The following is a 17,649-nucleotide window of genomic DNA, read 5'->3' as shown; positions in this document are numbered from 1 at the left end:
CTCCTGGGACAGACCCTTGCTTCCCTCCTGGGACTGGGGCCTTGCCTCAGTCTCCTTTGTCTTTCACTGCCAGCTTCTCTGCAAGGCGGTGAGAAGACAGGCCTGTTCCTAAGCACAGGTGTGAAAATCAAATTGTGTCCTGCAAATCCCACGGCAAAAGGGCCCAAAGGTTAGCAGAGAATGACAAACTTCTACCCAGGTCACTCTTTTTTCTTCTGAGTCAAAACTGGTTTTCACGGACCATATCACCATAAAGCAGAGTGAACCCTTCTCCTAGGAGTGTTCTCCTGCCCTAGACCCCAGCAAGAGCAACATTTTAACTGGGTGGTTTAAATCTCTCTAAATCTTAGTTTCCCTGCCTGTAAAATGAAGGGCCCAGACTGAAAGCTCTCCACGGGCCTTACTGGCTACAGGCCTTTGAGGGACTCATGGTGGGTTATTCTAACGTTCCATGACGCCACGTGTCCAGGACGTGATCCGGAGGCTCCGGGATTTGGCCAGATGGAATGAGACGCCCACTCCCTGGGCTCACACAACATCTCTTTATTTTAATGAGCACACATACCCCTCCCCATGATGTTACAGGACCCACAGGTGGCCCTGTGGTCACAGGGTGGCAGCCATGGGGTGGGCGCAATGCCTTCATCAGAACTACAGCTCCACGGACCAGCAGGAAATCTCTGTTCCTGGGGGCCCCTCTTGGTAATCCAGCTTGCGTTCTCTGGGATGGACAGACAGACAGGTGGTCAGCATGCCTCCGGTGTGGTGGGAAGAGAGGGAGACAGGATAGGAAGGTGGAAGGTGGAGGGTCTTGGGGCCCCTGACAGTTCCTTCCAGCACAGGCTGCTAAGGCCTGGCCGCTCCAGGGCACCCAGTTGCGTGTGGTCTCCAGGGTCCAGGGCTCTGGGAATTAAAGGGGAGTTTCTCACTGCCCCCAACTCACTCCAGTGACCTCTGGGCTGGTGTGTTTTCTGTGGGTTTGAGTTGACCACCCTTTGTGGGGTCACTGAAAGCTGGGTCAGACTTGTCTAAGCTGACAGCTGACTGTCTAGTTCCCGGGCAGGGACAGAGGAGTGGGGGGCCTGGAGCCCGGCTCCCAGCCCCCACCCCCGGCCGGGTTCAGTGGCCTGTTGTGCCGAGTCACCTGGTGGCAGAGTAGTGACGCCCCTGCACTTGCAGTGTCCGCTTGCTGTCACCTGCCGCTGCCGGGGGCTCCCAGAGCACATCCTGGTAAAACTGGCCTGAGATACAAAGTGAGGGTCAGCGAGGAGTAAAGACAGAGGGAGCCTGGGGCAACACGCAGAGGTGCAGGCACTGCCTGTTCCCAGGCAGAGGGGGCTTCCAATGGTGCCCCAAGCCCGGGCCACGTACCGAGGGCCCCCGTGACATTGCTGGAGAAGTGGTCGGTGTCCCGCAGAAGGAGCCGGAGGCCCTCCCCGGGGCCGTCCCAGGACAGCAGGCCGATGGTCACTCTGTCGGGGCTGCTGAGCAGCAGGAGTCCTGCCTTGTTCATGGTCATCTTGAGGCTGTGGGGAAACCCGCATCCTGAGCAGCGAGGCAGGCAAGGAGGTGCCCGCAGGGGACCTGGGCAGTGGGGTGGCCGTGGGCGGGGCTGCCCTCCTGTCCTCAGGATTTCTTAGTGTGGCCTTCGGGGGGAGGTCCCTTCAGTCTTCTGGGCTTCAGTTTCCTCAGTCAGCTGGAACCAGTGTTGACTTACTGATACCTGGTTATCCCAGCAGGGATCTTAGTTCCCTTCCCCGACCAGGGATCGAACCCGTGCCCCCTGCATTGGCAGCACGGAGTCGTCACCACTGGACCGCCAGGGAAGTCCCCTATCTCAGCATTATTTACAACATAAGATAACGGTTCCTCTCCCTCTGGTTTTCTTAGAGTTGGTTTCTCATGCATGACATGACTTCAGAGTTCACAGACACATCTCCTCTGCCCCTTTTGTTTTTCTGGCTAGTCCTGCTTTCTTCTGAGGATCAGTGTTTAATCGTGTGTTTTAAGGTCTAGGAGGGCAGGTCCTTCTCAATGCCCTCCTTTTTTACTGAAAATAATTACTGAAATTATTACCATCTTGGTTTTCTTAGGAATGTTAGACTCCTTTAAGCAGTCTTATTAAGTTGATTAAGAGCCTGCTGTGACTCTGAGGTTATTTTCAATGGAATCGCTCTAGACTCACACTGTCTTACAGACACAGTCCAGTGTAAAAGCCAGGGTCTATTTTTCTTTACATGTATCTTCTGTAGCTCGTGAAAATATGTGGACGTTGAATCACCACAATTAGTAGAAATCCTGTGTTCCATCTTCTAGTGTGTATGTCCAAGGCACAGAAATGCTATTGATCTTTGTGTATCTACCAGAGAGCAGGAAACGTTAAGATCTTTTACGAAATTGGGAGCTTTTCAGGTGAACCCCTCGGATTCACCAGGTGTGCACTCACATAACACGTGGGAACCAGTCTCTGCAGAGGGACTGGGTGAGAGAGAGTGGACAAAGCTCTCTGTCCTCGGCACGGGCTGGGGGCTCAGAGGACATGACTCGAAGAGGGCCAGGGTCCTCGGCCTCTCTCCCAGGTCCCTCCCGACTCCCCGAGCTGGAGAGCTACCTCTGCAAGGCTCCACAGAGGGGCAGCCCCGCAAGAAGAGGTTGCCATCCTCCTCCACGACCCACCGGCTGCCCAGTATTGATGACAGAGGGACCGGTCTCTCCTCATCCGAGCTTCCAGGTTAAGGAGGACATCCGTAACCTCCCCTGGTAGACAGCCCTCTCCAGCCTCTCACTGTTGCCATGGTTACGTCACAGCGTAGCTAGCGCGCCTTCCTGCATGCCCAGCGGGCGCCACGCTGCCTACGGGCCAAGTGCTCCCACCCACACTCGCTCAGCGGTCGTCCCCTGAGCCCTCCGACTCAGCAGGGGGCTGATTATCCCTAGTTAGCAGTGAGAGGGGCTAAGCAGCCTGCCTAGGGTGACTCAGGATTCGCAGCAGAGCCGCGCCAAACCACACGGTCCCCTGCACAGGAGAGTGACCCGCGTTGGGCGTGAGGGTGGCCTGGTCCCCAGGACAAGCCCTCGGCACCCTCCAGAGCGGAAGGGGTACGTGCAGGGCTCTCCGCATCCCTGTCCCTCCTGTGGGTGCGGCCTGCTGTAGAGGACGCGTGCCCATCCACTCCCTCTCCCGGCCTGTGGCGCCCCCTCACCGGCTGACGTGGCACGAGGGGCCACCGCCGGTGCCCAGCCTGTAGCTTACCCGGGCATCACCGAGTACAGCGTCTCCTTCCACTTGTACGCAGAGCTTCTTCGGTGCCGAGCCACTACCACGTGCTCAGGGGACGCGTGGACCCGCAGCTGGGGGTTCTTGAAGGTCACCTCAATCCACACGAAGCGGGCCTTCTCCGGCGCATAGAGGCCAGTCACCTCAACCCCTGAGAGGGCCGGGAGCAGAGCGCTTGACGCTGCGGCCACAGCCGGGCCCTGGCCCGAACAGGAGGTGCCCCCGGCGGTGACCCCCAGGGCCGCTCTTCACCCGCTCCCGTCCTGGTTCCCTTGCCTCGCCGCCTTTCACCCCGTGGGCTGCTTCCCACAGCCTCTCCACGCCTCGCTTGGCCCCCGAGCCTCGGCGCAGGGAGGGCTCGTGGGAAGTCAGTCAGTGCCCGTGAAGCCCTGGCGGCGTGCCTGACCCGGAGCTGGGCACACGGCCGAGAGTGAGATGGAAAATCGCTGGGCCCTGGTCTTCCTCAGGAAGCTAACAGACGCCGGGCCGGCGCAGTGAAGCGGGGGACGGCGTGTGTGGGTCTGGGGGCGGCGAGGGGTCCGTGGACGTTGGTTGACTGTGAGTGGCTCTGCAGGCCTGAACATCCTGAGGGCGGTGCGTCCCCACGTCTGACCTGTCAGCCCGGCGCCACCCTTCTGGGGACTGGGGGGCGGGTCTGGCCAGCACACCTACCTCCTCCTGCCACCTGCCTCCTCCACACCCTCGAGAGCCTCGCCAGCCTCCTTCAGGGCTCTGTGCTTCTGCCTACCCCTTCCCCTGCCTCGTGGACCAGAGGTGACTGGACTTCTCTGCCAAGGCCCCGTCACCCCCCATGACCCCGCGCAGCCTCCCCCCGACCCTCGGACAGCTCTCATCTCCCCTGGGCTCGTCTCCACGGCGCTCTGGGCACCGGCTACAGGCCACTGTGCTGCTCTGTGCCCAGGTCTGTCTCCCCACCCCTGAGGTACGGCAGCACCTGGGGGCAAGCCCACATCTGGTCACCCCGGGGTGCAGGCCACCCAGGCCTACGTACGTGGTGCCCACGAAAGGTCTGTGGGGGCAGACGTACGGGCACTCGTGTCAGTGCTCGGGGGCGTGGCCACGCCACCACCTGGGACGAGGGCTGCCTATGAGTCTCTGTGGGCAGGCGTCCCACTGTTGTCCCCAGGGTGGGACGCTGGGGTGCGTGGTGTCCAGGTCTCTCTGGGTGGAGGACGGGGTGTGCACCTCTCACCTTGGCCAGGGTCTGAGAGCAGGTTCATCAGTCCCTGAGAGCGCCTGAGATCCACACAGAGGCGGTCCACGCTCTGCCCAGGCAGCGGCAGGATGACGGAAGGAGTCTGGATGGGGCCTGGGACAGAAGGTGTGGTTCTGGGGGCAGGTAGAGCAGGCTGGGGGCGAGGACAGGGAAGGGGGCTGAGGGGGGCTGGCACTTACCAGCGCGTGGGGCTGCAGTGGTTGTTTCTGAAAGAAGAAAAAGGCTGGGTTTAGGCAGCCCCTTCCTGGGGAGGGGCAGGGTTCAGGAATGGAGTAGCGGATGGGTGTGGAAGGGTTCCCGCTCCATCGAGAAACCCACGTGACAAGTTTGTAGAGCTCCCTGGGCTCTCCCCTCCTAAGGTCTCCTTGCTATAGGGCCAGAATCTACTGTACCCTGGAGGTACCTTTGATTCTTAAATGCGTGTCGTGAGTCACTGCGTCAGGAACTGAGGGAAGTGGCACTGAAACAGGCACTAGTGCAGGAGCAGCTAGGAATGGAAAGGGAGAAGGTGGTCAGGATGCAAAGCAATCAGCAAGCCCTCCAGCCATCACTGCCACCCTGCCACCCAGCAAGCTCCAGCCCTACACACAACCCGTGCCACGTATACACCCAATCTGGAAGAGCCTTTGCAAAGCGACTGTTTAAGCAGTAGAGCATGCTATCAGGGAAAACGCTGAGGAGGCAGGGTCCAGCCTGGCCCTGCGGCTGTGTCCGTGTCCAGATTTGGCGATCAGGAGCAGTTCAAGGGACTACTCTTGGCTTTGGGAATGGAAGAAACCTTCCCTTTCTAGAACGTTCCATCCTGATCCAGCCTCCTGAGTCCAATGCAGTAAAAATAAGAGACACATTATTTAATGTCATACCTTCCAGCAGCTCTCCTTGGTCTGTGCCTAGCCCTATGCTTGGTGCTTTATCTCATCCACCTCTATGGACAGGTTCATCTTGAGGAAAGTAGGCCCTCAGAGGGTCAGAAAATGCTTACGTAACATCAGGTCTGGTAGCACTGATACCCTGTTCGGGTGGCGGAATGGATGACCAAGAGGGGGATGAAAAGGTCCAAGTGATCCAAGTGTCTTTTGGCTGTGGTGCACCGTATGGAGAACTCCGGCTTTGGAAAAGTTGACACACACAGTCTTTTCTCAAGCAGTGTCATGGGTCCCCACAGCCAGGGCTCTGGGACCCACTCCAGAAAAGGGACGTGGAGAGGGCAAAGGGATCCCCTCCCCACACCCGTCATTCTGGGAAAAATTCCATGCTGGAACAATGGACCCTTCCTGAACTCCTCCCTGCTGGGATATTGGGCCCCCTTCCCTACTCTGGCAGTGCCCCTCAAACTACCTTGTCCTCTCTAGCCTCTTCCTCTAGAAAAGACAGTGTCTGTACTGCTGACTCCTGATCAGACACAACTAGATTTGAGCCCCAGCCCTGCTACCAGCTGGGTGAGGCAAGTTAGTCACTCCCCCCACAGCCAGGGCAGAGCCTAGTCTATGGCCAGGGTCAAGGTTCTGTCAATATCCCCTTCCTTTACCCTTCCCTCTTTTCCTACCTCCTGTTCTGGGTCCTCTGTCTGCCACGGAATGATGTTTGGAGAGAGTGCGACCTGGAAATCAGAGACACTTGGGTTTGCTTCTTGGATGCACCTTTCTGGGGCCCCCAGTGGGCTGGGGGCTGTGTCCCTCGTGCCCAGGACCGAAACTGAATGGCAGCCAATAACTGAACGAAAAGGTAACTAAATGCACCAGCGTGCTTGGGCAGATGACACACCCTCCTGAGCAGGGCTGGGCTGGAGAGGCCCTGGCTAGCAACCTCATGGTTGCTGTACCATAGGCCCTGTGTCAACCAACAGTCACCCAGGCCAGCCTTAGAGGGTATTAGGCCCTAACCTAAGGGGACTCTCCTGTGCCTGTTTTCTGGATAAGACAAGAAGAGGGAGAAAGAGAGAGATACACTGTCAGGGTGGTTTTGATAAATTTGAAGTGCTTCTGTTTAACCTTGCTTCCCAACCCCAACACTACACAGGTGCAGTGAGCACGCAGGGGTCAGGAGACCTGGCCTCAGTTCCCTCGTCAATGAAATGGGATGAGTCTCCTGGGACTCTGCAGGTGGCAGGGGTGGAGTCTTGGTTGGGATGTGGGGGAGGGGCTGGGGAGAATGCTGGGTCAAAACTCTCCTGCCACACCCACCATTTTCCACGGGCTTCTCAGCCACCTGAGACTGCTCTTGACCTTCGGGTTTGGTGATCACCATGGACGTGAGGGGGGTGACAAAGCTGTAGTTGAGTGACAAGCTCAGAGCTCGAGCCTCAAGAGCCTGCTTCTCAGCATGTAACGCGGAGACCCTGCAGGTGGAGGAAACCAGTGGCTCAGCAGGCCCTTGGGTGCCCAGTCAGATCCTCCCTCCCTTCCAGACCCTTCTAGGGGGATCCCACTGGGAATCTGGAGCTCAGACACCGTACCACCACCCCCTGTCTCCATGCCTAGGACATGCCCATGCCAGCTGTGCCTGCCCCACCGGTGGAGCACTCAGGGAGGTGCTGAGGCCACGTGTGGCCGCCCCAGTGGGCCCTGGAGGGTGCGTCCACCCACGTTCGCTCTAGCAGTTGCTGGATGGTCAGGTAGGCCCAGAGTCTCTCCATGAAGTTGTGGAAGATGTATTTGGGGCTCCGGAACGCTTCCTCCTGCTCTGCCATGCGGGACTCCATTACGAAGGTGATGTTCTCTGTGTGCTGGAAAGAGGGCCCAGCCAGGGCAGGAGCAGTGAGGGCGTGACGTCTGCACCTGGCCTGGCGCTGCCGAGCGCTGCCACAAGAAACGTGGTAGGGGCAGCGTTGGCTGCAAGGACCATGTCTCCTTTGAGTAGGGTGGAGGGTAGGGAGGGCGTTTAGGGGTGTGAGGGGCTCAGTCACAGAGCCTCTGAGGATGAGAAGGAGGCAGAGATGAAAGGGAACAAACCATCCCAGGTGCCACACAGTAGGCGCAGAACCAGAAGCTGCATGAATTTTGCCCTTTCCACACATACAGCTATTTGTGTGATGGTTTTTCTCAAACGAACTTTAAATAGACTAGCACTCTTGGTCTTGCTCCAGAGCAACAGTTCCTGTGAAATCTTAGGTCTGGGGTTCGAGTTATTTTTCAGAACACATTAAAATAAGTACATAACTACTAAAACAAAGACATGTTTGTTTTGAACTACCCCAAGTCACCGTGGGTTCCGCACTTTGGGAACCCCGGGCCTCCAGGATATTAGCAGCTAACACATATGGCGTGTTTACACTGGGCGAGACCTTAATCCCCACTGCAGCTTTACCAGGTTGTGGCGGGGGTGCGGGGGGGCTGGGGGGGGAGGGGACGACGACTTCTTTTCATCTGTACATGGTAGGAAACTGAAGGCACGGGGAGGTTAGGTGCCTTGCCCCAGGTCTCACCTCTGGGAGGTGGCAGAGCTGGCTGTGAGGCCGGGCAAGCTGGCCACAGGGCACGCCCTGCTCATCACGACACTTGGCTGCTTCTAAGGAGACAAGGCCCCGGGTTCCCCCGGCGCCCGCTTGCCTAGCCCACCTGCTATTCTCCCCACACACGCTGCCTGCCTGCCACGCAAGCCTGGAACACTCCTCCATCCCTCCACCATCTGGCCTCTGCCACCTCCTACTCACCCCTCAGTCTCAGCCAAGCCTCCTCCGGGAAGCCCTCCCTGATCCCCAGGCCAGGCTGGGGCTCCCAGCGCTGCTCCCACGTCCCTGGATTTATCTAGCCTGTCGCTCCTTGTTTGTGTGATGATTTCCCCGTGCTGTGTCTCCCGTGAGGGCAGTATCCCCTGGGCCTAGAGGAGTGCTGTGTTTCTCTCTGTGGAATGAGAGGGCCTCCCATGGCACACAGGCAGGGAAGGCCGGGCAAGAACAGGACTCCACGCGGTGAGCTGGGCTCTTGACTCGGCTGCAGGGGGCCCCGGGGCAAACTGCCTGCCCTGTGCAGATGTCAGGCTGCGCACCTGTGAGACGCGAGCAGCCCTCCCTGCGCGACTGCAGCCTCAGAGGGCTGGTGTGAGGAAAGCAGGAGACGCCAAGCACCTGGTGCCCTTGCGAACAACAGCAGTAGCACCGACTGACCGATGAGTGCCTGCCACATGCCGGCCCCAAGCAGGTGCCCTCAGAAAAATCACATCATCTCATCGAATCTCTACCGGAAGCCAACATGGTGGGGACACGTCATCCGCAAGTGGCAGAGGGCACCCTGTAACTTGCTTAAGGTCAACCGGCCAGAGCCTGGCAGGGCTGGGTTTGAACCCAGCCGCTCTGCCTGCCTGTCCGGGCTGCCCTTCCCCTCCAGGATGGCTGGCCACACCTACCAACTGCCCCCTGACTTTGGCTGAGAACATGTCAACGCTCTGGTCCCGGAGCTTCCCAGCCACTACCAACTCGGAGCCCTTGAAGAACAGATGGAAGGAGTCCTGTGTGACCGCCTCCACGGTGTTCCTTGGGTACTCGAAGGCCACTGACGTCATCAGTGGGTTGGCCACCTCCTGGTAGAAGTCCTGCAGGGTGGGGGGTGTCATGAGAGCCGGGCTGGGATCTGCCCACCTGTCGGTGCCATCCCTTGCTCACGCGGCCCAGCAGGAGTGTGTGGGCACCTGGAGCTGCAGGGCAGAGTCCGAGTCCTCATAGATGCGCCGGGCCAGGCCGCCGTTGTCCAGCGCCATCTTCTCCAGGAAGGCGTAGCTGACGTCGAAGCCGAAGCCCAGGCAGAAGAGGCTGTGCTGGCCATTGATGGCTTCACGCACGTTCTTCTGGATCTTTGCGGGGTTGGTTTCCCCTGGACCCAGTGGTTTGGGAAAGGGGTGAGAAAACAATGGTTTGCTCAATGTACATGTCTGGAATCTCAGAGCCAGAAGGGCCTCAGAGACCCCCCTCCCTGCCCCAGGCCCCACAGTAAGGCAGGCTGGAGCCCAGCTGCTCCCTCCGGGCAGCAGGCCCTGGAGCCGCGGGCCGTGCCTCACCCACAGTGGGGTCGCCGTCGGTGAGGAGGATGATGAGGGTGACGCTCCGGGCGGGCAGCAGCTCCCACCGGTTGGCTCTCTCCAGCAGCTGCACGGCCATCAGCATCGCATCGTTTATATTGGTCCCTGAGAGGCACACACTCTCAGGGTGGCTCCCAGCAGGGTGCCCCAGACTGGGCTCGGTGGCCTGGAAGTCCCAACCACACAGGGCTGCAGAGGCGCTCACCTCCCTGGGCCCGGATGTTGGTGGTGTAGTTCTTGGCCTCATTCACGTTCCTAGCCGAGGCTGACACCAGCTGTGGTTTCCACTGGGTTGCTTCCCCGCTGAAGCTGATGAGGTTGAACTGGTCATGGGAACCGAGGTCACCCAGGATCTTGATGAGGGCTTCTCGAGTCTGGTTGGGGGAAGGAGACGCAAGGTGTGTGTCTCAGTGGGGCCTCCCTGCAGGCTCACGTGCCCTTGGGCTGCATCCCCAGGCTCACACCTGGAGTGAGGACATGGTGAATGCTCTAGTGGCAGGAGCTGCCCCATACTCTGACCAACCACGATCCATGCGAGCCCCCTACCTAGGAAGATGGAGGAGGGCAGGCCTGCCTGCTGGACAAGAGCTGATGGTGTGAGACATCTGCAAGTTTTTAAGAACCCGCCCTGGCCCGTGGGACCTACCTGCTGGATTTTCTTGCCCGACATGGAGCCGCTTTTGTCAATGACAAAGATCACGTTCTTGGGTATTGTGGACAGGTGCTCAGGGGCAAAGTAGTGCACAAAGTAGCCATTCTCGATCTGTGACCAGAGTGAGACACACCCACCCAGGTGTAAGAGTTGCAACTCTGCCCTGCCCCCAACCAGCCTCCTCACCCTCAATCCTGGGGTTCCTCTGCTCTCTTCATTCCAGCCCCCTCCATCCCTGTCCCACTGTGAACCTTCCCAAATCCTTGCCATACTTGAGGGCTTAGTCCAGCCCCACCCTTGCAGAAGGCTTCCTGGCTCATGCATGGCCCACCAGAACTCTACCCTTACTTGACCTCCTATTCATTTTAGTATTTGAGGCAGATTATATTAAAAGGTTCAGACATAATAAACTTGAGATTCATCAAAAAGTGGGGACTCCAAAACAAGGTCCATCTATGGCTTCCTGCACGTTCTCTGGATCCTCGACGGGTTGGTCTCCCCTGGACCCAGTGGTTTGGGAAAGGGGTGAGAAAACAGCGATTTGCTCAAAAGTAAAGGGAAAGCACAGTGATGCCAGAAACTTGTGTGAAAGAAGGTACTGCAATTGAGCATAAAAGTGAACTGGGGGTCTCCTGGCAGCCAAGGCAACAAGGGAAACCCTGTAGGGCAGCTCTTCAGCAGAGATAAAATTTTTTCCCTCTGAAAGAGAATTGTTTCAGTGACAGCACAACCAGACTTCCTGTTTTCTGTCTGTGCTGCCCCTGGTGCACTGATGACTAGGGGTGGTTATTTTTTCTTTTCTTCTAAAACATCCAGGCTCAGGTCCTTGAGGGTAGATGGACTTTGGTGGCTCAGTCTTGTCTGAAGCCCACACACCTGAATGGAACCTCCGGAGACGGGCCGGTCCACATCATAGCGGACGATGAAGTCGCCATCCAGGACTGTGTCCTGCTGCCCTGGAGCCTTCTGCTGCTGGGACAGCGTCGGCCTGAATCGGATGTGAGCCTGAAAAAATGACCGGGCTGAAGCTGGGAGGAGCAGCGAGGCCAGGTTAACGATACCCCTCGCCCCCACCTGAAGAGAGAATTCTAGGAGGCAGTCTTGGGTCAAATTCCAGGGAACTTTCTCTCAGGCTGAGCTGTTGGCTAGACTGCCTCCATGCGGGGGAGTGGGTGTGAGAGAATTCCCTGCTCCTAGATCTGTACAAGCAGAGGCTGGGCTCCGGATGTGTGCGGTCCAGCCAGCTCCTCCTCCCTACCTGGTCCTAGGACCCTCATATCAGTCTTCTCTCCTGATCTCAGGGCTAAAACCAGCAACCACCATCCTTCCTGAGGCTCTGCTCTGCCCACCGTCTCCCAAATGACAGCATGCACAGGAAGCTTGCAAGTCCCCCTAGCGCACAGATTCTGCCCAATGGTCTCACTCTCTGGAAATACAGGCCCACAGAGCCAGCCTGAAGACAGGCCCCTGGGAACGCTCACCCACAGCCCATCGCAGGCCCACCTTGGTCTTGTTCTGCGAGGTGGTGAGGGCCTCTGCCAGCTTGTTGGTCATGAAGGTGCTCTCTGTCTCCAGAAAGCTGATGCCCTGAGTCTCGAAGATGTAAATGTCCATCTAGAGGCAAGAAGTGGGTGACTGGGTCCACGGGGAGCCAGGGCTGGCCCTCACAGGAGGCAGCAGGGAAAACAGCCGTCACTCTCACCGGAGTACGGTCACCAAGGAGGCCTTCTAAGAGGAGGAGGTGTCAGGTACCTGCAGGTGCTTGACCAGCTGCTGGGGCCGGACCTTCAGCAGCAGCTCGTAGGCTCCCAGATGCCGCAGCAGCAGCTCCTCATACACCAGCGCGAAGGTGACCTTGGAAGTGGGAGCTATGCTGACCGACACCTGGAACTGCTCTGTCTTTCTCCCGGTGGCCCTGGGGGAAGAGGGCGTCGGGTTTGCCCCTCAGACCAGGGGCGGGACGGCCACGGGAGGCAGGAGCGAGGCTGAAGGGCTGAAGGCAGGGGCAGCCTCTGCCCCACCCCCACGGGGGTCCTCCCCAACCCCCGGGCTCACTTGACGAGGCCGGCGCTCTCTCCCCTGGCCACGGCCGCACTGTACTGCTCTTGGGCTGCAGCCTTCTCCTTGATGTTACCCGGGTAGGTCACACCATCGATGATCCTGGGGCAGGAGGCAGGGAGCTGTGGGGAGCCCGACGGGGGAGGCCCACGGCAATCCCACCTCCTCGGGGACGTCGTGTGCCTCTTGACAGAGTACCTCCTATCTTTACCTGAGCCCACCCGTTTCTTATGTACCTGCTGTGGACACGACTCTGTGTGGGGCCCTGGTGCGGACGGGGGCTCTGCAGGGCTCCGTCCACCCTGAGACGCGCCGTGTGTCGACAAACATGCCTTTTGTCGAACAGCTGGGATGAAGGTTGCAGAGGAAGCAGGGCTGAGCTGGGCCTGGCCTCTCTTCTCCCTTCCTGTCTGGCTCAACTTCCAGTTGCCTCTTCCACCCCACAGACTGTTCTCAGAGGAACCAGTCAGCCACCCGCGAGATCTCTGAGCCACATGTTACTCAGCCCTGTGTCCAGCCGTGTGGGGCAGACTGAGGAGGGGGATGCCGGCTTCCAGGCCAGTGGAGACATGGGACTGAAGGCTCTGACCCTTCTCGCCCACGGCTGCCCCCTCTTCCCGCCAACACGGGACAGGCCGCTCTGCAGAGGCTGGCCTCTGAGGAAGGAGGGTTTGGACAACTGGTGGACAGGGCTCCTTGGGGCGTGCAGACAATCCTAGTGGCCGTTTTTGGGGGCTGAGAGAGAACTGGCAGGCAAACATAAGCCTGCCCCATCTGGGTGTGGTGTGAAAGGATGAGAACGTACGGGGCGGGGGGAGGGGGCAGCCAGGAACGCAGGACCTCAGCCAGGACCTCCTCCCCACCTTCCTGACCTTCCTGGTCACAATTTAACTCTGGGCTAGAGATGGGGCTGCTGCTGGGCTGCAGGGCTTCTCCTCCCAGATGCCCAAGTGGGATCCTGGCCAGGTCAGGGAGCAGGGTACCCTGCCCCTGCTTCCCTAACTCACGCAGCAACAGGAGCTAGGCCCAGAGAGGGGTGTAAGTCCTGGGCTCCTAAAAGATACAACGGGCCCAGAACCTCGTGACTTGCCGGCCATGGCACCCACATGGGAGGCGGGGTGCCACCTGTGAAGCTGATGCTGCAAGTTGGGCAGCATAGGCCTGGCTCCAGGGTTAGGAAAGGGGCTGCTGAAGGGGGGATGGGCAGAGAGATAAGGAGCCAATCACAGGGACCTGGCCCCTAATGCAGGTTTTCAGAGGTCCTAGGGTGCACTGGGGACTCTGCCTGAGCCGCTTGCTCTCTGCCCCACCCATCACCCTCCCTGAGTTTCTGGGATCAGCCTCTCTCTGGCCTGTCCTCAATCACTGCCTCTCCTGCAGGGCCAGGGACAGACAGAGAGTTCTCTTGCATTTAGCAAACATTGCAACACTCAGTTGGGAAGGGTGGGGGAGGACAACAGAGGATGAGGTGAGGATCATCACTGGCTTACAGAGTCCACAGAAACCCCAGAGGCCTCCCAATGCAGCTTCTGACCCAGAACAGAACCACCCTTTGCAGTATCCCACTTGGTGGCGGGGGGACCAGTCTGGCTTAGAACTTCTGTGGTAAGAAGGTGGTCCCCCTCCTTGAGGCACTGCTTCATTGTGGGGCAGCCAGGGGTTAGGAAGTTTTCTGTATTCTGAGCTGGAATCTGCCTTTTGGTGATTCACTTCTGCCTGGACTTGGTCTCAGGTTGCCCCAAGCCAGTACTTCTCAAAGGCAAAGACACCAAGATACCATGGTTCTCCATCTGCCACCTGGGCAGCACTCAGGGAAAATGGATGAATAGATGGAGAGATGGTGGGAGGGACTAATGGAGGCAGGGAGGAAGGGAGGGAGGGAGGAAGGGATGGAGGGATGGAAGGAGGGAGGGAGGGAGAACAGGATGCAGGAAGGGATAAATGGATGGAGGGAGGGGAAGGTCTCAGAGAATGCATGAGGTTCCTGGATAAAGCCTCTGGTCCTGTATTACCTACAGGTGGAGCACACACACCTCAGGCATATATCCTGGCTCATCACGCATCAGGATGAGAGCCTCTCTTCCTGATCCGGCACAGGGGGCCATGGTGTCACAGTGCTGGGTTGGGGATGGGGCGATGAGGAGGAGGGCGGGAGGGCACCTACATGGAGAAGTTGGTGATGAAGGCTTTCTTGGGCAGCTCCATCTGGAAGGTGACCTCCTGCACAGTGCTGGCCTTGTTGACCACCCGGCTGGTGACGACTGTGTGGGCAAATCGGGATGAGACCCTGGAGTCCACAGTGAGGCTGTAGATGTCAATGTCATTCTGGAGCAGTGAAGGAGGAAAGGGTGGGACTGTTGAACGCTCTTCAAGAGTGGGCCTTGACCTTGGTCCCAGACCAAGCCCAGGCCCCCGACTCCAATGAGGCACTGACCAAGCCTCAGGCAAAATCCATGAAGCATTTCATTTGTGAACGTTCACCTCAAATTGGAGGCAGCTGTGTGTGTCATGCCTCACCCTATAGTGCCACGGAGCAGGGGTTGGTCTCTTTTCCAGTGGGGGCCATACTGCCCCTTGGAGAACAGGCCGGCAAGGATGGGGTGGGGGGAGCCTGAGCCCCACTGTGTCTGGGAGGCACCCACGTATCCTTGGGGCAGAGGTGAGTGCCAGAGGGTCCTGTTGGGTTAGGAAGCTTCCATGCCATCTTAGCTCCGCCCAGTGAAAGGGCAGTGAACAAGTCCTCTACTGGGGAAAACAGCCCCCTCCAGCCTCCCCCCAAGAGGCCTGCAGGAGCTGGGAGAACTGGAGGTAGGGAGGGTCTATCTCTAAGGCTGGGCATCTTCTGCCTTGCCCCCTCTTTTCCCTGCAGCACTGGGCCTCTCCTGTTGCCCTGTCTCCAAGGGGCACTCCCCCAGGCACGTGTGTTTCGTCCGAGGTCTGTGGTCTCCAAGGAAGGGCGTGTGCACACAGGCAGAGCCTACACGTCTCTTGCCTGCCTGCACGTGGCACACTTGTGCTGAGCACACAGGTGGGCCAAGTGGCTTGCTTCCACGTGCGTGCCTGCTCCGTGCCAGCCACTGTACTCACTCAGCACTTTATAACACGGTAGGTTTCCTCTTCACCACAAACCTCTGAATAGTTCTATTACTACCTTGTTCTACAGATGAGGAAAAAGACACAGAAAGCATCAATAAGGACTTCCCTGGTGGCGCAGTGGTTAAGAATGCGCCTGTCCATGCAGGGGACGTGGGTTTGATCCCTGGTCTGCGAAGATCCCACATGCCGTGGAACACGTAGGCCCATGCACCGCAACTACTGAGCCCACGCAACAAAGAGCAGCCCCCACTAGCCGCAGCTAGGGAAAGTCCGCGCACAGCAACGAAGACCCAACACAGCCAATAAAGACCTAACACAACAATAAATAAAAATAAAGTTCTCTTTAGTAGGAAAAAAAGAAAGAAAAAAAGAAAAAGAAAGCATCAATAACTTCTGAGAGGTCCTGTAGCCAGGAGGGGTAAGCTGGGCTCTGAGGCCCATTCTTACCCACCCCACCCACTGCCGCCTTCCAGGGCAACTTGTTAGGCTGCACTTCCTCCTCGTGAACTGGGAATAACAGGATCACCCCTTCTAGTAAATGGGGGACTCGCCATAGAGCCCTCGGGGTAGTGGATGGGCAGCACCACTTCTCTGCATACATACTGACCCGTACTCACTTGGGCTTGTACACTTGCACACACCAAGGCTCTCCTCCCCTTCCCCCACTCGCCCCACTCACGCTCAGGTGCACACACACGGGTGCCCGCGGACACCGGCTACCTTTTGGGCTCCGGTGGTCTGAAGGACGGCCAGCGAGAGCAGGACCAGCACGATGCAGCAGGTGCGGCCAGGGGCTGGGGTCTTCATTTTTGGTTCTGGTGCCTGGCAGGCTGCTTCTGGACTTGAGAGGAAGTGCGGAATGAATTAATAAGCTGCTCGCTGCCCCGCCTCTGCGGGGGCAGGTTCTGGGAAATTGGGATCTGCAAGCCAAACACGGCAGTAGCCTCAGATAAGCAGGCAAACTGGGAATGTCCTGTGGACCTTGGCTGGGGACGGGAACATGTACTGAGGAAGGGCCGCCTCAGGTGGGAGTTGGGTACTGGCACCCCTTCTGAAAGGTCCAGAAACTGACCAAGACAACATCACCCCTCGCACCAGTCATCCTGCCAACAAGCTCCCCAGGGCTTGGGGACACAGCAGTGAACTGGCCCATTCTCCATAAGCCTAGCCTGGGAGAAACAGAGGCATGGCTGGGAAGAGGAGGGCTGGAGGGTGGTTTCTGGGAGGCAGGGGCCTGGAAAGTCAGGTCAATGTGACTGGGCAGTGGGACCCTCAAGCAGCCCTTGGGGTGCCTGAGTGGGGCAAGATCTGCTGGGGCCAAGGCAAGATGAATATGCCTTATTTCTAGGATGAGAGGGGCTGGGCCAAGGAGCTCCCTTTCTCTCTGGTGGGGCCCCAGGATTCTGTTTGGGCCCCATTATTCTAGCCAGGACTCTTGGTTGCAAATCCAGCAGGGCCTCTGAAACAAGACCTGCACTTGGCAATACAAACCGAGAGCCATAAAGATGCCCACACTTTGTGGCCCAGAGGCCCCACTCTGGGGAGTTTCCTGAGAGGGAAGCATGGAGCAGAGAAAGCACAGAGCTCCTGAAAGGGCTGATTCAGGGGTGGCGTACACACTCAGGTGGCCTACGTGGTGGTCAGTTGTGCCAAGGGAGCCCACGCATCACGCCTGGAGTGAGAAAGGGCAGAACGCCGACCTGTCAGCCTGCCAAGGCAGTTGGGCTCAGACCACGGGAGGGTGGCCAGAGGGCCTGGGGTAGGATTACAGATGACTTTTTAAAATTTTCCTTTAATAAAGTTGAAAGACTGCTTTCATAACAAATAGCAATAAAGTGAATAAATATTAGGGGATCTGGATGCAGCTGGGGCTCGTGTCCCTGTGGCTCTGGGGAAGCTCGGCTCCTGAGTCTGGCCACAGATGCGGTAAAGATGCTTCAGGAAAGTGGCCAGGTACCAGATCCTGGGTTGGGGAAGGAGGACTCAGTGACACTATCCAGGGGGTGGGAGTTGGGGGAGGGTGCCATCTTCAGGGCCTACTCGGGACCCTGGGGCAGTGACAGGCTTGCAAGGGCCGGGAAGGGGGCTCCTCCATTAGCCCTGCCTCGGTCAATGCCAGCAGCATCTGCCCCGAGGGAAGGGAGCTGGGTCTGTGGCTGCAAGGAAATATTCCCTTTCCTTAGCATGACTTAGCCAGAAGCCTCACCTCTGCGCGCTTCTATACTGCTCTCACTTTGGCTTTGGATGTGACTGGCATTATTCGGGAGGACAGAGCCCTTCAGCAATCTGGGGGAAGAGCCTCCGCAAGGAGCCCTG

General features: G+C 58.3%; 1 protein-coding gene across 1 annotated transcript; it reads right to left on the bottom strand.

Annotated features, from left to right (window-relative positions):
- Positions 1–526: 526 nt before the first annotated feature.
- ITIH4 (inter-alpha-trypsin inhibitor heavy chain 4) lies at positions 527–16,174 on the bottom strand. Its single transcript, XM_057705238.1, has 22 exons — positions 16,054–16,174; positions 14,402–14,562; positions 12,235–12,339; positions 11,932–12,094; positions 11,683–11,793; positions 11,056–11,184; positions 10,174–10,290; positions 9,733–9,901; positions 9,507–9,632; positions 9,141–9,322; positions 8,859–9,044; positions 7,100–7,239; positions 6,698–6,852; positions 6,061–6,114; positions 5,497–5,622; positions 4,918–5,001; positions 4,694–4,720; positions 4,491–4,607; positions 3,254–3,428; positions 1,372–1,526; positions 1,145–1,241; positions 527–721 (listed from the first exon to the last, which is right to left on the bottom strand). Exons 1-22 carry the CDS (start codon positions 16,138–16,140, stop codon positions 652–654), a joined length of 2,736 nt encoding a protein of 911 aa, XP_057561221.1. The 5' UTR covers positions 16,141–16,174; the 3' UTR covers positions 527–651.
- Between the last annotated feature and the right edge of the window lie 1,475 nt (positions 16,175–17,649).

The sequence above is a fragment of the Hippopotamus amphibius genome, chromosome 13, assembly GCF_030028045.1.
Source record: "Hippopotamus amphibius kiboko isolate mHipAmp2 chromosome 13, mHipAmp2.hap2, whole genome shotgun sequence".
Classification (NCBI taxonomy): Eukaryota; Metazoa; Chordata; class Mammalia; order Artiodactyla; family Hippopotamidae; genus Hippopotamus; species Hippopotamus amphibius.
This window is presented reverse-complemented; position numbering and strand designations above follow the sequence as displayed.

Excerpts from the sequence above, each read along its gene's own strand:
- ITIH4 (XM_057705238.1), bottom strand. The coding sequence starts at position 16,140 with ATGAAGACCCCAGCCCCTGGCCGCACCTGCTGCATCGTGCTGGTCCTG. Across the intron at positions 12,340-14,401 it reads TTCATCACCAACTTCTCCAT|GATCATCGATGGTGTGACCT; the intron begins GTAGGTGCCCTC and ends CTCCTGCCCCAG. Across the intron at positions 722-1,144 it reads CGTCACTACTCTGCCACCAG|AGAACGCAAGCTGGATTACC; the intron begins GTGACTCGGCAC and ends TGTCCATCCCAG.